Source organism: Chrysemys picta, chromosome 3 (assembly GCF_011386835.1).
Source record: "Chrysemys picta bellii isolate R12L10 chromosome 3, ASM1138683v2, whole genome shotgun sequence".
Lineage (NCBI taxonomy): Eukaryota > Metazoa > Chordata > Testudines > Emydidae > Chrysemys > Chrysemys picta.
Genome location: NC_088793.1, coordinates 50,859,643 through 50,875,484, shown reverse-complemented (window position 1 = coordinate 50,875,484; position 15,842 = coordinate 50,859,643). Strand labels below are relative to the sequence as shown.

Below are 15,842 nucleotides of genomic sequence, written 5' to 3'. Positions count from 1 at the left end.
TCCCGCATACAGAGCAGATGATAAAGCCACCTGAGCTGGTGTTGAGTCACTTCAGAAGATATTGGAGGCTGGTTGGTCTGACGCCTGACATCCTTGTTCGTAACACAATGAAACTACCATATGCCTTCAATAGATTGTTGCTGTTTCATGTTGAAAGCATCCATCTGGTGCATTTGCACCTCTATGGTAGCCCAGATTTCAGAACCACTCCTATAACATTGCTGATTCAAGGTGGCTTATCTGTTTGGAACATACCCTGAAAACCATTGGATCTCCTACCACTTTGTCATTTGGATTGAAGCAATACAACATTTCATGATAGGACTCTGCAAGACCCATCGAAGTGGCAGGGATGAGCCTATTATTGGCTATCATTTTCCTATGGTCAGGCTCCAATGAGGAGGGTAGTGGTCACATTTGCCTTGGTGATGTTGCCTTGGCCTTGTCAAGGAACATTTGTAAAGCCCTCAAAAGCTTCACTCCCATCTCCAGATGTATTGTGGTAGCAAGACTTTCTCATTAGACGTCGCAACATCATCATCATCATCACTGCTTATGCACTGATTAATCTTACCAATGAGGAGGACAAGGAACAATATGCATGAGCCATGTATGACATCATCAGCAGAGACTCTACTCATGACATTATTGTTGTTATCCAATGCCAGTGCCACACTGGGATGCTCAAACAGCTTGGCTGGAAAGTGTTGGGCATTTTTTATGGATGCGACCACAAACAATATTTGTGAGCAACTGCTCGAGCTTTGTGCTGCAACCAGACTCCATGTTTCTGACACTGGTTTCAAAGGAAGAACATACATGCATGGACTTGATATGGGAATGATGGGTGAACAAAACACTAGAAAGTGGTATCATGCTAAACACCAAGGCAGGGTGTCAGAGAAGATGGAAAGAACACTTTCAGGACCTTCTTAACTGCAGCACCTGGAGGATGCAAAGAGTCCAGTGAACACACCTCCATATAATGTAGAGGATGTCACTGTGGAGGAGGTACAAAGTGCAGCCTGTAAGCTAAACAGTGGCCATGCTGCTTAGCTGATCGAGCATGGCATGGATTCTGTCTTAGAGTGGCTGACCCATATTATCAATAAAGTATGGATTCATGAGAAACTAAACAATACAGCCATCAAATTAAGAGCAACAGAGTCAAAGCAACAAGTTAGTCTAAGTGCTGGAATAAATTACCAATTTAGTTAAAACATCAGATTAATATATGAAATAATCAACCTGTTATTAAATGTTAAAAATGGATCTAAAGAGGTGCCTGTCTGTTTGGTTATAAATCCCAACTAAAGATCTTCCAAGTCAATCAAAACTATAACTTGGAACTGGTTTAATGTATTGTTACTGAAACAAGATTATTATTTAATGTCTGAACCACAACCTCAGAGCCAATTAAAAGCTTCCTCCTTAGATTTCAGTTCTTGAGTTGTGGCTAACCCTTTACTTTCCGACTCCCAGCAAAGATATTATAATGCGAGCCTTAATAGAACACTCTGATATGCAGAAGTTGGATAACTCTCATTTAGCAGTTTAGGTCTTCAGACAAATCAAATGTGAGGTTTACCTTGGAGCCATGCAACTTGATTCAATCAGGTTAGGATTAAATCATCTTTAGCTCAAATTTACTTGGAAAAGGCCGACTTACCTCAGAAACTTAAAAAAAATCAGTGTTTGCATACCACAGAGACTGTAAGTTTATGATCCCCAAAAATATCAAAAATACAGAACATGAGGCCAGTTTTAAGGAAGGTGACACAGCTTTACTTTAGTGAAAAGGTCTTGAGGTGACATTATGCCATCAGTTTAAAGAAAGTTTGACCCTATAAAAATAACTACTTGAAAAGATTTAGCGACAGCCAGACCCTCAATATTCATCCATCAGCAAAATTAAAAATAAACGTGAACATCTTATGATCAGATGTCAACATACTTCTTACAAACAAGACAATTCAGGCATTTTTAAATTTAGAACTAGGCCATAAGTCAAAAAGCTTATCTTTGAAAGTTTTCATCTTGATAGAGAAAAATTACTTTAAAACTTCCTAAGATGAGAACCCATTTAAGAAATAAAAATAATGAAACCTTCATGAAGGTCTGTATCCCCTTATATGCTACTTCTCTCACAAGTAGGACCACTGATATTAACATCTAAGGGTTGGAAAATCAAGCCCATTGTGATTTGGAAGCCCTGTGGCTAAAATACTGTGCAGTGCTTAAAAATGTAGGAGTTTGATGTAAAAGATTGGTAATGAGTTAATATATTTTCTAAAACAGATATGATTACTTCCTGCTTTCAGGTAGGTGCATGTACTTAAGAAAATTACACCTTGTGTTGCTTAAAGAGTAATGAATGCTAATCACAGATAATGGTGTGTTGTTTCCAATTAACACCACCAAGAAAATGTGGTGTTTCTAAAACTCATGAGCACTGTAGTTTCTAAATTATGGGATGTCATGGAACTCTAAAATTAAATAACCAAGTTTTGTTTATGCTGAATTCATTTGCTGATTATTTACTGAGATCTGCTACCGATCAACGTAATATGGTTGAATTATATTTATCTGTAGTGTGATAGTGTCTTTTAAAAGCCCTAAATATATGTATAAGCCAGTTTTTTTACAGTCCAGGTTTTTTCAATATTGTTACTAGAGAATGACTTTTTACAAATATATGTTGTAGCCTGATCAATTATTAGAATTATATTTTTTTATTGGGCTGCACCATGCACTTGTCACAAATACAAGGTCATTCCTCAGGTGACTAGTTGGAGTTAATCAAGATGATAAAATTGGTGAAGCACACACACAAACTTCATAAGCTTTTATTAATTCAAACAAATATAATTGAAATAATTGAAAAATCAATATACATAAGTATAAGAATAAGATAAACACAGTAGAGTGGTTTCCTGTACTGTTCATACTTGCAGTCTTACATTGTGCATACTTACAATCTTATGGAGACAATTAGAAACAAGGGGAGAAGAAAGAGTAAGTGGAGCACATCAGGACACTGGTCCCAGGTCAGGCAACGTGCTGTTCTAGAAATGGACATATCCAAGAAAGCAAGGAAAGTTCCAAATCATGTATAAGCATAGTTATACAGTTATATTCAGTCCACATGGACACAGGCAACATCAGCTCACCTTTTCCATATGTGTCGGCAATATCAGCCCATCTTATTACATACAAGTCTTTCTAGCTAACTATATTTATGCTTCCAATACCTAAGTAATTTGCATCAATGTGGTCTGCCTTGTAACAAAAGTTCCAAAGTGTATGGATTAGAGTCACTTGTTTTATACAATGAATTGGGGGGAAGTGATTTATTTCAATTGGCTGGAGATTGCAAGAGGTGATTTTTTTGTTTTTGTTTGTTTTAACTCTGCTATTCCATCACCATTCCCATCCTCTTCCCCAGAAATGCAGTCAATAGGTCAAAATTATGCTGTTTTAAATCACATTATATGCGATTTTTCATACTATTTGTCATATCTGACATGTCAGCTCTATGTTTTGAGCATATTTTAGGTCTAAACTGTAGGAAGTTTGAATATGATAAGACTGATTATTTAACCCTTGCTTTACTGCACTCGTTTTGCTCTCATGATTCCATTTAACTTTCCAATGAAATCACTAGAAACATATAGCATGGCTAGTATGTTCAATAGAATATTAGATATATTGTGCCTGGTCAGCTCTAGAATATTTAGCATCAGTCCTAAGTGCTTACATGGTCATGTGAATGTGATATTTGAGCACTTGAAAAACTGCTTGCTGAAACAGTGACTTTTTAGGAAATATTACAGAATATTTATAGAAAATGTACTTTTAATTAAAAAAAAAATCATTAGTATTTGCATTGGAAACCTGATTATAAAATTTTTTACCTAGCCAGTCAGGGAACAAACATGTTTGTTCGAAACAGATTCAATGTCAGATATCAAATACTTGCAATGAATGTTCTCAAGAGAGCTATAGTACATGAATTTTTCTTAGGAATTATTCCAGGAAGAATTATGAATTAGAATTGCATTCAAGAAATTCAAAATCCAATATTTGTCTACAGCAATGGTAAAATTGTGTCTAAGCAAATAATTGTTACAAATTATTTGCCCAACTCTATTATCTTTATAAGATTTTTTTCTGCAGTGTTAAATATGTCTCTGCTTCAAATGTAAACCAATACTTTTTTTAAATCTCCTGGAAAATAGCCAAAGTAATAACGCAATGTTGAGGTGACCATGTAAATTTTGGTATCTTTGTGAGAGCCCGTCAGATGGAGCCTTTAATTAAAAAAGTCAAATAGAACAAACAAACCAAAAAATTAACAGGAAACATATTATATTTTTTATTTAGTTCACTGAGGGTGGGGGAAATACAATTCAGTAATATAGATAAATTGTAAGCTTTCCTTGGCAGTGCCTGGCTGCCTTTTATTATTATATTTGTGCAGTGCCTAGCAAACTGGGAATTTGATCCTGATTTTAGGGCACGTAGGGTGTTACTGGAAAACAAATTATAAATAATAATAATAGTAAAGCTAAAATGTGACTAATTCAATCTCCATGTTAACATGGCTCACCATCTTTGCTTCACAGATATGCTGGTACCCATTACAGACAATAGCTGCAGATCGTTAATTAGCAGCATGCAAAAATAATCTAAAATGGCCTCTTCATTTTTTGATAACCTATTGTTATGACTATACATGCTCACTGTTGATCAATAAACAAATAACTGGCAAGCAGTAGTTTTGAAACTAGCTCTGATTTTCCACTTCCTTGCACTTTGTATATTCATTTACATCTGTGCAAACTAGGTAAAAAAAATTTCTACTATTCATTTATTAACATTTTACACTTACTTCGCACTGGTACAAATCACTGCCTAACATTAAGGCTATGTTTTAGTTATGGGTATTTTTAGTAAAAGTCATGGACAGATCACGGGCAGTAAACAAAAAGTCACAGCCTTGTGACCTGTCCATGACTTTTGCTAAAAATACCTGTGACTAAATCTTACCTGCTGGGAGGGGGATGCTCCTGAAGACTGCTGCTGGGGAGGGCAGCACGGGGCAACACTTCTGCTGGGAGGGGAGTGGCCTGGGGTCACTGACGTGTGCGGGTGGGCGGCCTGCTGGGGGGGGCAGCGGCCTGCTGGGGGGGGGGCAGCCCATGGCCCCGCTGCTGCTCTGGTGGGGGCAGTCCAGGCCCCTCCCACTGCCACCGCAGGTCCAGGCGGGAGGTGACCCGGGGCCTTGTTGCCGCCGCTGCTGATCCAGGCAGGGCCCCACTGCTACTGCCGCTAGTCCCGGACTGCTGCTCCAGGGCAGCGCCGGGGACCAGTTGCCTGGGGCTGCCAGAGCAGTGGCCAGTGTGACTGGTCCCGGGTCTTCCCCAGCTGCTGGGGTGGTCCTGGGGTCAGCCACCCCAGGGCTGCAAAATTCACGGAGGTCACGGAAAGTCATAGGAACCCATAAGGCTGTGGATAATCAGCCCTTCACTTTGTAAGGAATGTAGGCAGACCAGCCTTGCAGGAAGTGTAATTGAAAAATGGAATAAACTGCCAAAGTCCTCAGTAAACACAAGCATCTTCAGGTTCAGTACAAAAGGCTGCGACAGACTGATAATATCCTATAATATCCTGAACAAACCTTATAGAATTAAAATAAGCTTTATTGGGTTAAGTTAAACCTTACTGAATTAGGTTAACACCTTTTAGGTACAGTGTTTTAAAAATGCAGTTGTGCATGTAGTGTTGTGGCATTGTATGTACTTCTCTGATAAGGAGGGGGGATGCTAATAAACTTCCTCAGTTATTAGCCTTGGGGAGACATGCATATACTAGTTCAAACTGGATTCTCCAGGGGACAAAGAAAAGACTTTTTGATTAAAAATCCTGAGTTTATTCTAACCTAAGGCTCCCTTTTTGATCTAGCAAACAAACAGGACTCCTGTTCAATGGAGGGCCTCAATCTTTAGGGAAGGATTAAAAGGACAAGGCCTACTGAGATCTCAGAGGACTGTGTACTTGTTCTGAGATGAAGCTCTGATGAACTTGTAACCACAAGTAAACCCTAGGACAGGATATTATAAGACTGCACCTTGTTCTTGTGAATTGAATTTCTATCCCTAACCTTCTGCCACATCTTTGAAAAATAATTCCTATGTTTACACATTTTTGGAATGATCTTATTTTAAAATTAGTAGATAATAAATGAAAATAAAAAATATAATATGTCCTCTCTATCTTATATTTGCACTGATTCTAGTGTCATTTGACTTTGTTATGTTTGCATATAAAGGTAATAACATTTTAACTTTTGTTTACTATCTAAGCTTTTGTGTTGATTCCTTCTGATTATAGTAACATCTCTTGCTGTCTGAATCTATTGCAGTGTGCCTGAATATTATGATTATGGTCATGGAACAAGTGAAGACGCTTATGACAGCTACGGTAAGGCCTGTTCTATCTTTAGTAAAAGTGTGAAATCAAAAAACCAATCAGTCACTGACAGCTCCAAAATTACTTCTACCTTCTTTTTTGCTCTGCTTTTACAGAAGCCCAGACTAAATTGATTTGTGTAATTCTAGGGTGAGGTTTGACTTATAGAACTAGGACCAGAAAATTGGACAGATCAATTTTGATCAAAATTTCAAAGGCAATTAATCACATAGATCAGTTTTAACAGCAACAGTGAGCATGCTGATTAGCGCCTGAGTATATTTCACAGTGTCAGTTGTCAGTCTTATTGATGTGACAACAATACTGTGTCTCTCCTGCTGTCATACCCATTATTTCAAGCAACAAGTATAACGTAGTCAAAAAGATTTTTTTTATTCTTGGAATGATAGTACCAACAACTCCAATTAAAATCCAGAGTTCTAAAATACTTTATTGCAAAATGCCATGTAATTTTTAACTTTCTATAGATCAAATCTTGCTCCAAACTTCACAGTCATAGAATACCTGAACACACTGGAACTGGTTCCACTGCATGGGGGAAGAGGATGTGAGGAGAAAGGACAGCTTTGCTCCAAAAGGGTTCCCTCTTCCCCAGTGCACCTGGAAAGTTCATGGTAGTTCTGATGGCTCCATGATTGCACAAATAATGAGAAAAGCTCCCTGTCAGGGTTCCCCCACACACCCTGAACTCTGAGGTACAGATGTGGGGACCTGCATGAAAGACCCTTTACGCTTATATTCTACCAGCTTAGGTTAAAAACTTCCCCAAGGCACAAATTCCTTTCCTTGTCCTTGGACAGTATTGCTGCCACCACCAAGTGATTTACACAAAGATTCAGGGGAGGATCACTTGGAATCCTTATCCCCCCAAAATATCCTCCCCTTTCCTGGGGAGGCCTGAGAATAATATACCAACCAATCAGTTAGCAATGTGAGTACAGACCAGACCCTTTACCTTCAGGACACTAATATCAATCAGGTTCTTAAAAGAAGAACTTTATTATAAAGAAAAAAGTAAAAGAATCACACCTGCAAAATCAGGATGGAAGGTAAAAGATTTAAAACACAGAGGATTCCCCATTGGGCTCAGCTTCACAGTTACAAAAACAGGAATAAAACAACCTTTGTAGCATAGGAAAATTCACAAGCCAAAACAAAAGATAACTTAATGCGTTTCCTTGCCTTACTTACAATTTCTGTAATTTTAAATGGATCATTCCACGTATGTTTTCAGGAGATATTGTACCTGCTTGGTCTCTCCCTCGGTCCAGAGAGGGAACAAACAAAGAGAGCCACAAACAAATCCTCTCCCTCCCCCAATTTGAAAGTATCTTCTTTCCCTATTAGTCCTTCTGGTCAGGTGCCAACTAAGTGATTTGAGCTACTTAACCCCTTACAGGTAAAGCGATTCAGTACAGCTGCCAAGGAGGGATTTTATGCTACCCTTTTCTTTATATTTATGACACTCCCCAGACAGATGGACAGGGGACAGCCACAGGGCTTGCTACATCCCCTCTCAGACTACAGTAGCAGTGCCACAGCAGCTTTGCTGTAGGATTGTGACCTAGAAGAAGGATTCATTCCCACTTTGCCCACTGAACTCCATTGTGCATGGCCCATTTACCTGGGCTGTGTTTCTGGTCCACAATCAGGCATTAAAATATTACTTTAGATGGTGCATTGAAATCCATTCCTTCTATTTCTCTTGAATGTTTTGCAGTAGTTTTTTACACTCAGTTGGAAGATCTGAGCCTGATCTCAGATGGTATATATCAGCATAATTTGAGTTAAGTCAACAGAGCCATGCTGATTCTCATCAATTGAGGATGTAGCCCAATATGTTCACAGTATAACATTTGATGTATTATTAGTTATTAACTATCATAATGTATATGGTGTTTTCCAAAACACACAACAAGACAAGAGAATGATGCTGGAAATGAAAATTCCAAGCGCATGATAATTTTATTCATGCAACTGTGAAGCAAATTTTAGGGCAATGCAAAGTTGCAGTTTCCTTTGTATTTGTACTGAAATCATGGTTTCTTAAGGGACATTGTCAAAATAATTGCATTGCATAATCAGAAATAACTTATTTTTGTATGTAATCAGTATTCGTGATACATGTGCTTTATACAATGTGCAGTCAAGTACATTTTCAGTGCTAAACAAGTAATAATATTAGTGTATTCATATGTATGTGTGCGCTTCAGTTACCCTTGGTTTTGTTTCTTTTGTGTATTTATTTGCTGTTATCATCCTGAGTAAAAAGAATACAATCTCTTCCAAAAATGCTGCAAAAGCAGTGGTCCCCTAACTATGGGGGGCAGGAGGAATGTTCAGGAGGGTGTGTAGCCAGGCTAGCCCCCATGGCGGGCAGGGAGGAAGTGCCACCCAACCCCACTCTGCCCCCAGGCCAGCTCCAGCCCCGGCTACAGCTCTGCTCTGCCTCCTGCTTCACCCTCAGCCCAGCTCTGGCCCCAGCCTCAGCCCCACTCCGCTCCCTGCTTTGCTCCCAGCCCAGTTCTGCCCTCATTCCCTCTCTGTCCCCAGGCCAGCTCTGCCTCTAGTCCCAGCTCCTCCTCACTCCCCAGTTTTGCCCCCAACTCCACATTCAGCCCAAGCTCTCCTGCTGAGCCAACTGTGCAGTAATGGAGTGGTGTGTGGACACATTCCATTACTGGTAAGGGGAGGGCACAACAGGAAAAGTTTGGGTACCACTGTGCTAAAGGGTTGAGTTACCCAGAGAAGCATGATGTGAGCCCAGAATTGAGAGCCAGCTACTCCTGAGTTCTTAACCTGTTCCTGAAACTGACTATCTCTGTAGATTTGGGAAAGTGATTTACACCACTCTACTGCCATTCCTTGGTCTGTAAAATGAGGATGATAGTACTTGTTCTCCTATACAGGGTGTTGAAAAGGCTAATTAGTTAAGCTTTATAACTTGCTCATATAAGATCACTATTGTAAGATTATGAGTCACTCCTGTGCTAGGCTCCAGCCAACCCACAAGCCAGGAGCAAGTTGTGTGACTCCCAGACCAGGTATATAAGCCCCACAGGAGGAAGAGCTGCTCAGTGTGCTCAATGTCACTCCAGGACTTTGTTAGTCTCTAAGGTGCCACAAGTACTCCTGTTCTTTTTACTCCAGGACTTGGAACTCTCTCCTGCCAAATGCTGGCAATAGACTCCTCACGCCTTAGCCTGCTCCAGCCCTGTTCCTAGCCCTGCCCCAGCCTTGCTCCTGCTCCAGCCCTGTTCCTAGTCGGGCTCCAGCCCTGCTCTCACTGCTGCCCTACTCCTAATCCTGCTCCAGTCTCTTTTACTTATTATACCTGTTTTACTAACAACATGCTAGAAACTTAAAACAGAGAAATCATTTTCCAATTTTTCCCCCTAAAAATGGGGAGCATTTTAATCTATATCCTGGTTCCTGCTGGTTCACATGCACTAGCATGTTCATAATATTACTCATATACCACTCTGTTAACCTATGTGTGCACTCTTTTTTCTTCTTCTTAAAGAAACAAATATTTAAATTGATTGTGTTAATCTCAGTGTATGTGTATTCTGCATTTATCTTTTTTTATTATTGTTCTCTGGTGCACACACTATATCTCTTCTCCTCACCCAATTATTTCCAACACTTTCCACCCCATCCACAAGCAGTGAGGCTCCACCTCATTCTCTATCCTTACATAACTTCTACCTTTCCTTGTTCAGTAAATCTCAATTCTCTATCCCTGTTTGTGTAAACTTCCTAATCCCCAATACTGTGTGAATTCAGCCTCCCCTGTATTTCCAGCACCTCACACAGGTCAAGACTATTTTTCTCTCTCTCTCTCACCCCAGCTCAGCAACTAGTAATAGTTTCATGTCTTCTTGTGCCTCCAAAAATATATCTATTCCATTCCCTACTAGCCCTCTAGCCCACTCCTCTGTAACACTAAATTTCCCCCCTACCATGATTAAGACCACCACATAGACCAATCGTGATCACCAGCCATAATGCCTAATTCCTTTTCTCCCTTCAAAACCCCTAGAAAAATCTCCATTTCCTTGCCCCTTCACAGCCCATCCCACTTTCCTTGTCATCCCTTGTAAACATCATCAAGACATGTCTTTTCCCCTGGATTACCCATCCCTATCCATGTGATTTCTGATTTCTTAAGTTTTCCCTATCAGCCTCTATACCTTTCCTCCACTCTATACTTCCTCCCACATAGCATTTTACAGTCTCATTTCCTAGTCAATTTTCCAGGGGATGGCTGTTGGGCCTCCCAATGAGAATCCTCTCTTTCTTCAGTCTCACTATGTAAATTCCAGCAAATAATAACAATATTACTATATAGCACTTATATGTAATATGAGGCTCTTATATGTAGTATAGGGACTCTAGATTTTCAAAGTACTGTAAAAACATTAGAGCACCACTTTGTCTCCCTGATAAGAGCTCTTAGCATTGAATTCTTAACTTTCTAGCTGAGCTCCTGGACAGCAGGACCCTTTCCATCCTCCTGGAGTAGGCTAACATAGGTTCTCCTCTGCCCTCTAGAAGAGCCTGGATTTGGAGGCTGGATGTTGCTCCTTCTTTCAATTTATTCAGCACTCCCTGTTTCGGTTGCAAGCATTAAGGGAGCATGTTTAAGCAAAATACTGAAATAGAAAAGAGTATGTGCCTGCATGGAAAAGTCCTGTGGAACTGAGCAGGAATAGAACAATCAAGTTTTACAAAAATCACTTTAAACTATAGATTTAAATAGATGATGATAGTCTTAGTTTAGGTTGTTGGGTTTTTTTTACCATTCTCTATAAAGTGATAGCAGGGATATATTATCCCATTAAATTCCAAAGGTGATGTAAGAAGAACTTTTTCCCACTGTCAGTCTCTCTCTCTCTAGGGAGCTTCCCTTCCTCTTATTTGGATTGACTGTGGAGTTGATGCTGATGAAATCCTTTCACTTAAATATATTGGGCCTTTCCATAATAGTAACAAGCAAAGATTTGGGGGGAAACTAAGGGCTCAGTCCCTCAAATGACTGAATGCATTTCACAAGATGCTGAGTGCTTTCATCTCCCACTAACTTCCATAAGTGTTTAAGGCACTCATTACCCAGCTGGAAGTGTTCAGCACTTGCAGGATTGGATCCTAAATTTGGGAGCATAAACCAGGGTGACAGAGTCTTTTTAACTTTATACAGATGCTCATATTTTATAATGAACTTCATGCAAGTGGATTAATTTATGAATAAATGTTATTTCCATGTGTACCCATTGTTTTCCATAATTACATAATTTTGCATTTTCCCCTCTAGTGCTGTTGCCCTTCAGGAAGGTGTCTGGCAAAGACATGAAGTTAATGTCTTATTTTATTATAAGCATAGTAAAGTAAAATGTATGGTTTAAAATGAAGTAGCATAATCAGAATAACTATAGCAGAGATAGTCATGATGTCCTGGGAAAAGCCACTACTGCAGTCTGTGCTCCTCCTTTCTCTCCCTTTGCGATTCTTGTTATTTTGCCCTAAAGGGTAGCCACTAAATCAATCAAAGCACTGAGACATGATATGGAGATACATCCTATACCTGTGAACCTTACTGATCATGTCCAAACTGCATAAGCACTGACTTTATAGCCCAGAATCCCGTCCCTCTAGCTGGATTAATCAGAAAACCTGGGGTGCATTTTCTGGGGGTAGTTTCATCTTTAATTGTTTGACAGTCCTGGATAGGAATCTGGAAAGTCCCCAGGACATTATAATGGTGATTGCCCTCTTTGTAGGAGTACTGGGGAGTAAGGGAGAAGTGTGTTGCCTCCCCATCCACGCTGTTACACATCTGCATGGAGCTGCTCACCACCTAGCCCTTAACATCTTTGTCACATGGGCTCACATTCATTTTGGACCAAGTATCAGAGACACTTTCTTGGTATAGTAACACATTAGAGTAAATGAAAACTACTTCGGTATTCATTACAATAAAATTATTCAGGCTATTTGTATTTTTGTGTGTGCACATTTGTTCAAGTTGCCATATAAATCTGCTTTGTTTCCACTGCAATTTAGCTTTAAGTGTTCATGTGTAAAGAATTGGTTGTTTAATTTTAGGATTATTCCATTTTTAATTAAACAATGAGAATGTAAATGCTTAATATAATTCTTTGGGATGTAAGACATCAAAATTCCAGAATACTGCCAAGATGATTTGACTGTCTATTTTTGTAAAGATTACCCAGCCAATAATTCATTAAGAGAGCTTTAAAGTGTGATTAGTTTGGCTACGTGAAGTTCTGTAGAGGCAACACTGTGTAACCAAATGTTTGTATGGCTGACAGCTAAAATGGACAGCAATATTCTATTCCTGTGCAAACTCATTGTTTATATACCAAATCAGCACTTGCAGGATACAGGAACAGTTAATTACATGTTCATTCTTTATTTGAAGTCAAGGAGACAGCTTGTGCTGAACAAGGAAGAGTAAAAAATGAATATATAGATCTGAAATATGAGGTGAAAAGAAAATATGTATGGGATAAGGAAAAATATGAATACTGTACTTTAAATCAGGCTATTTGGATATCTCACTTCAACTCCATTAGAGAACATGAGCATTCCCATTTGCATTGAGATGCTTGAGTGATTACTATCCCAGTGTGAAAATAAAGCCCACAATTGATTAATCTATTGCATTATCAAAAGAAAATGAAGCCACTTAGAAATCATACTGACCTCATGTTTCACGGCACAGAGACAAATATTTTGTAAATTTTGAAAGAAAATATCAATTGTTATCATTTGTTAGCATTTGTTTTGTAAAGATGATGAGTTTGTTCTAATAATCATAGTCAAGTCCAACAATAATGCAGATACTGTCATTCATTGATCCTGAAATTCAATTAGCTTGTGTTGCAGAGAGTTTTGCCACTGTGTTTTTCCAGTCTATCTTCATTTAAGTGTTCAAAGGCAGGAAATCAAGTGAACTAATGTGAAATTTTTTTTAGAAAATTGCAGGTATGATAATGCAAGTAGTTGGATCATAGGGATCTTTCCCTTCATTGCTGTAACTTTGATGGTGACTAAAAGCAAGATACTCAGCTGATGTAATTCAGTGTAGCTCTCTTGGAGTCAATAGAGCTGTGCTGATTGTCACTAGTATCTTGCCCTAATTATTTAGAATATTGTCTAGTTTAAAAACTGAACATCACTTAAGTAATTTATTATCTTTGGAATGGCAAACAGCTGTATATCAAAGAAAACATTTTCATTTGATTTTGAGTTCTTGGGACACTCATGGTTAACTGGGCATATTTAAAACAGACCCTGTATGCCAGCCAGACTCTGCCTACACTTACACAAGCCAGTATAGGATCACAATTAAATCTTAATTTACAGTGCTTTGTTCTTACATGGTGATGTTCAGCCCAGTAGGGAGGGTCCTGCCATGGCCATGCATCCTACCTTGAAAATATGTGGGCAATGTGCAAGTAGTGTGACCAGATAGCAAGTGTGGAAAATCGGGACAGGGGATGCTGGTAATTGGCACCTATATAAGAAAAAGCCCCACATATCGGGACTGTCCCTATAAAATTGGGACATCTGGTCACCCTATGTGCAAGCCCTCTGCTCTAGGGGGAAATTTGCACATTGAAAAGCCATTTTTTGTATCAGTTGTTGCTTCTTTCTATGGGATTTCTTTATCTGGAGCATACTATGGTTAAGAAACCCTGATATCACAAGAACTCCCCTGTTTGCAATTTCCTATACACTTGTAGGTCAATATTTTTGAATATGCTACAGAATGTTAATTAACCGCCACTTCTGCTGATAGATTTAGTGTTCAGTACCTAATTCCCACTCAAGGCATGTCTATAGGACAAGTTAGTGTGCAGCAAGCTGGGGCATAAATCTACAGAGCTTCAGCGTGCGGCGCACTTGCTGTCCATGTGGCCCCTAAGGCTGTGTGCTAAAGATTCTCCAATGCCCTTTTACATACTGATCTTTGAAACAGCTGTACAGAAAGTGCACTAGTGAACTTTTAGTGCACAGCAGCACAGTCCACACAGCCATTTAGTGTGCTGCATGCCGGAGCACTGTAGATTTACGCCCCCACCTTGCCACACACTCATTTGTCATATAGACAAGCCTTAAGACTCCTGGATGCCCTGTTTCTTGGACTCCCTTGAGGCTGTCTAGAAACTGAGGAAGAGAAATGACATGTGTAAGATGACAGACTGTGTCAGTATTAAAGTTAGGATGAGAATGCAGGATTTCCTGGCGCCTCTGCTTAGAAAGGAGATGAATAAGCGGGGACATCATAAAAGAACACAAAATAATGAATGATTTAGAGAAGGCAGGTCAGCAACTTCTGTTTTCTCTGTCTCATAACATGAGATATTCAATGGGATTTAAAGGTAGAAAATTCAAAAACAATAAGAAGAAATATTTTTTCAACAGCATGTAGGTAGAGTGTGGGGGAGTCATTGTCACAGGAAGTCATTGAGGCCAAGGACTTGGCAAGATCCAAAACGTGATTGAACATTGATATGAAAATCAAGAATATCCAGAATTATAATTAATGATAAATGTTTTCAAATGGATATTTAAACTGCATGCCTCAGGCTTAAACCAGTATTTAAATATTAGAGACCAGGATGAGACCTAATGTCAAGTTATCCAACATATCTCTACTTATACCTTCCTCTGAAGCTTATGGTAATGGCCCCTGGCAGAGAGAGGATATCAGATTAGATGGATCTTGACTCCACTCCACTATGGCTGTTTTCATGTCTCTCCCTCAAGTTCAGTATAGCATTTTTTCTAGATTTATGTTGCATATGTATAGCGGAGGTAGCAAACAAAAGTTACTTTCCTCTATTCTTTTCTACTCTGTTCAGGTTTTTATACTCTACCAATCACCATAATATCTTCTCTCCTATGTATTATAAAACCCAATATATACAATACAGTGTACTGTAATGAAAATTTCCTTGATTTTCTGCAGCTTTCCCTCAAATCTTTTCATTTGTGGCGTCACCTTAACTGTCTCCAATGCAAATATACCTTCCGGACGAGATTTATCATATCTTATAAGGTTATGATTTTTAAACTGTGTAAGAAATGTGAGAGCATTTTAAATTCAGATATGATGGCTACTGCGGGGATGACATTAAAGTTAGTGTCATTTTGTCAAATCCCTGTTTTAATTAAGTTATAATTCTTTGGAAAGTTCTGTGTTTAAACCTGTCATATTCTTTGAACTTAGTGTATATCCAAAACCACTTGCACTTACATATATTATGCTAGTACAGCATAAAAATATGTATCAGAAGAAAAGAAAATATTTTTTATTTATA

The 15,842-nt window shown here is 39.0% G+C and overlaps 1 protein-coding gene across 2 annotated transcripts in view; it reads left to right on the top strand.

The window, feature by feature from the left end:
• KHDRBS2 (KH RNA binding domain containing, signal transduction associated 2) overlaps positions 1-15,842 on the top strand; it is a 572,147-nt gene that overhangs the window by 539,803 nt on the left and 16,502 nt on the right. For both annotated transcript variants that reach the window (XM_042848839.2, XM_008163771.4), the window contains one exon: positions 6,425-6,483. In XM_042848839.2, the coding sequence (XP_042704773.1) occupies positions 6,425-6,483 (59 nt within the window). The remainder of the gene's footprint in view (positions 1-6,424; positions 6,484-15,842) is intronic.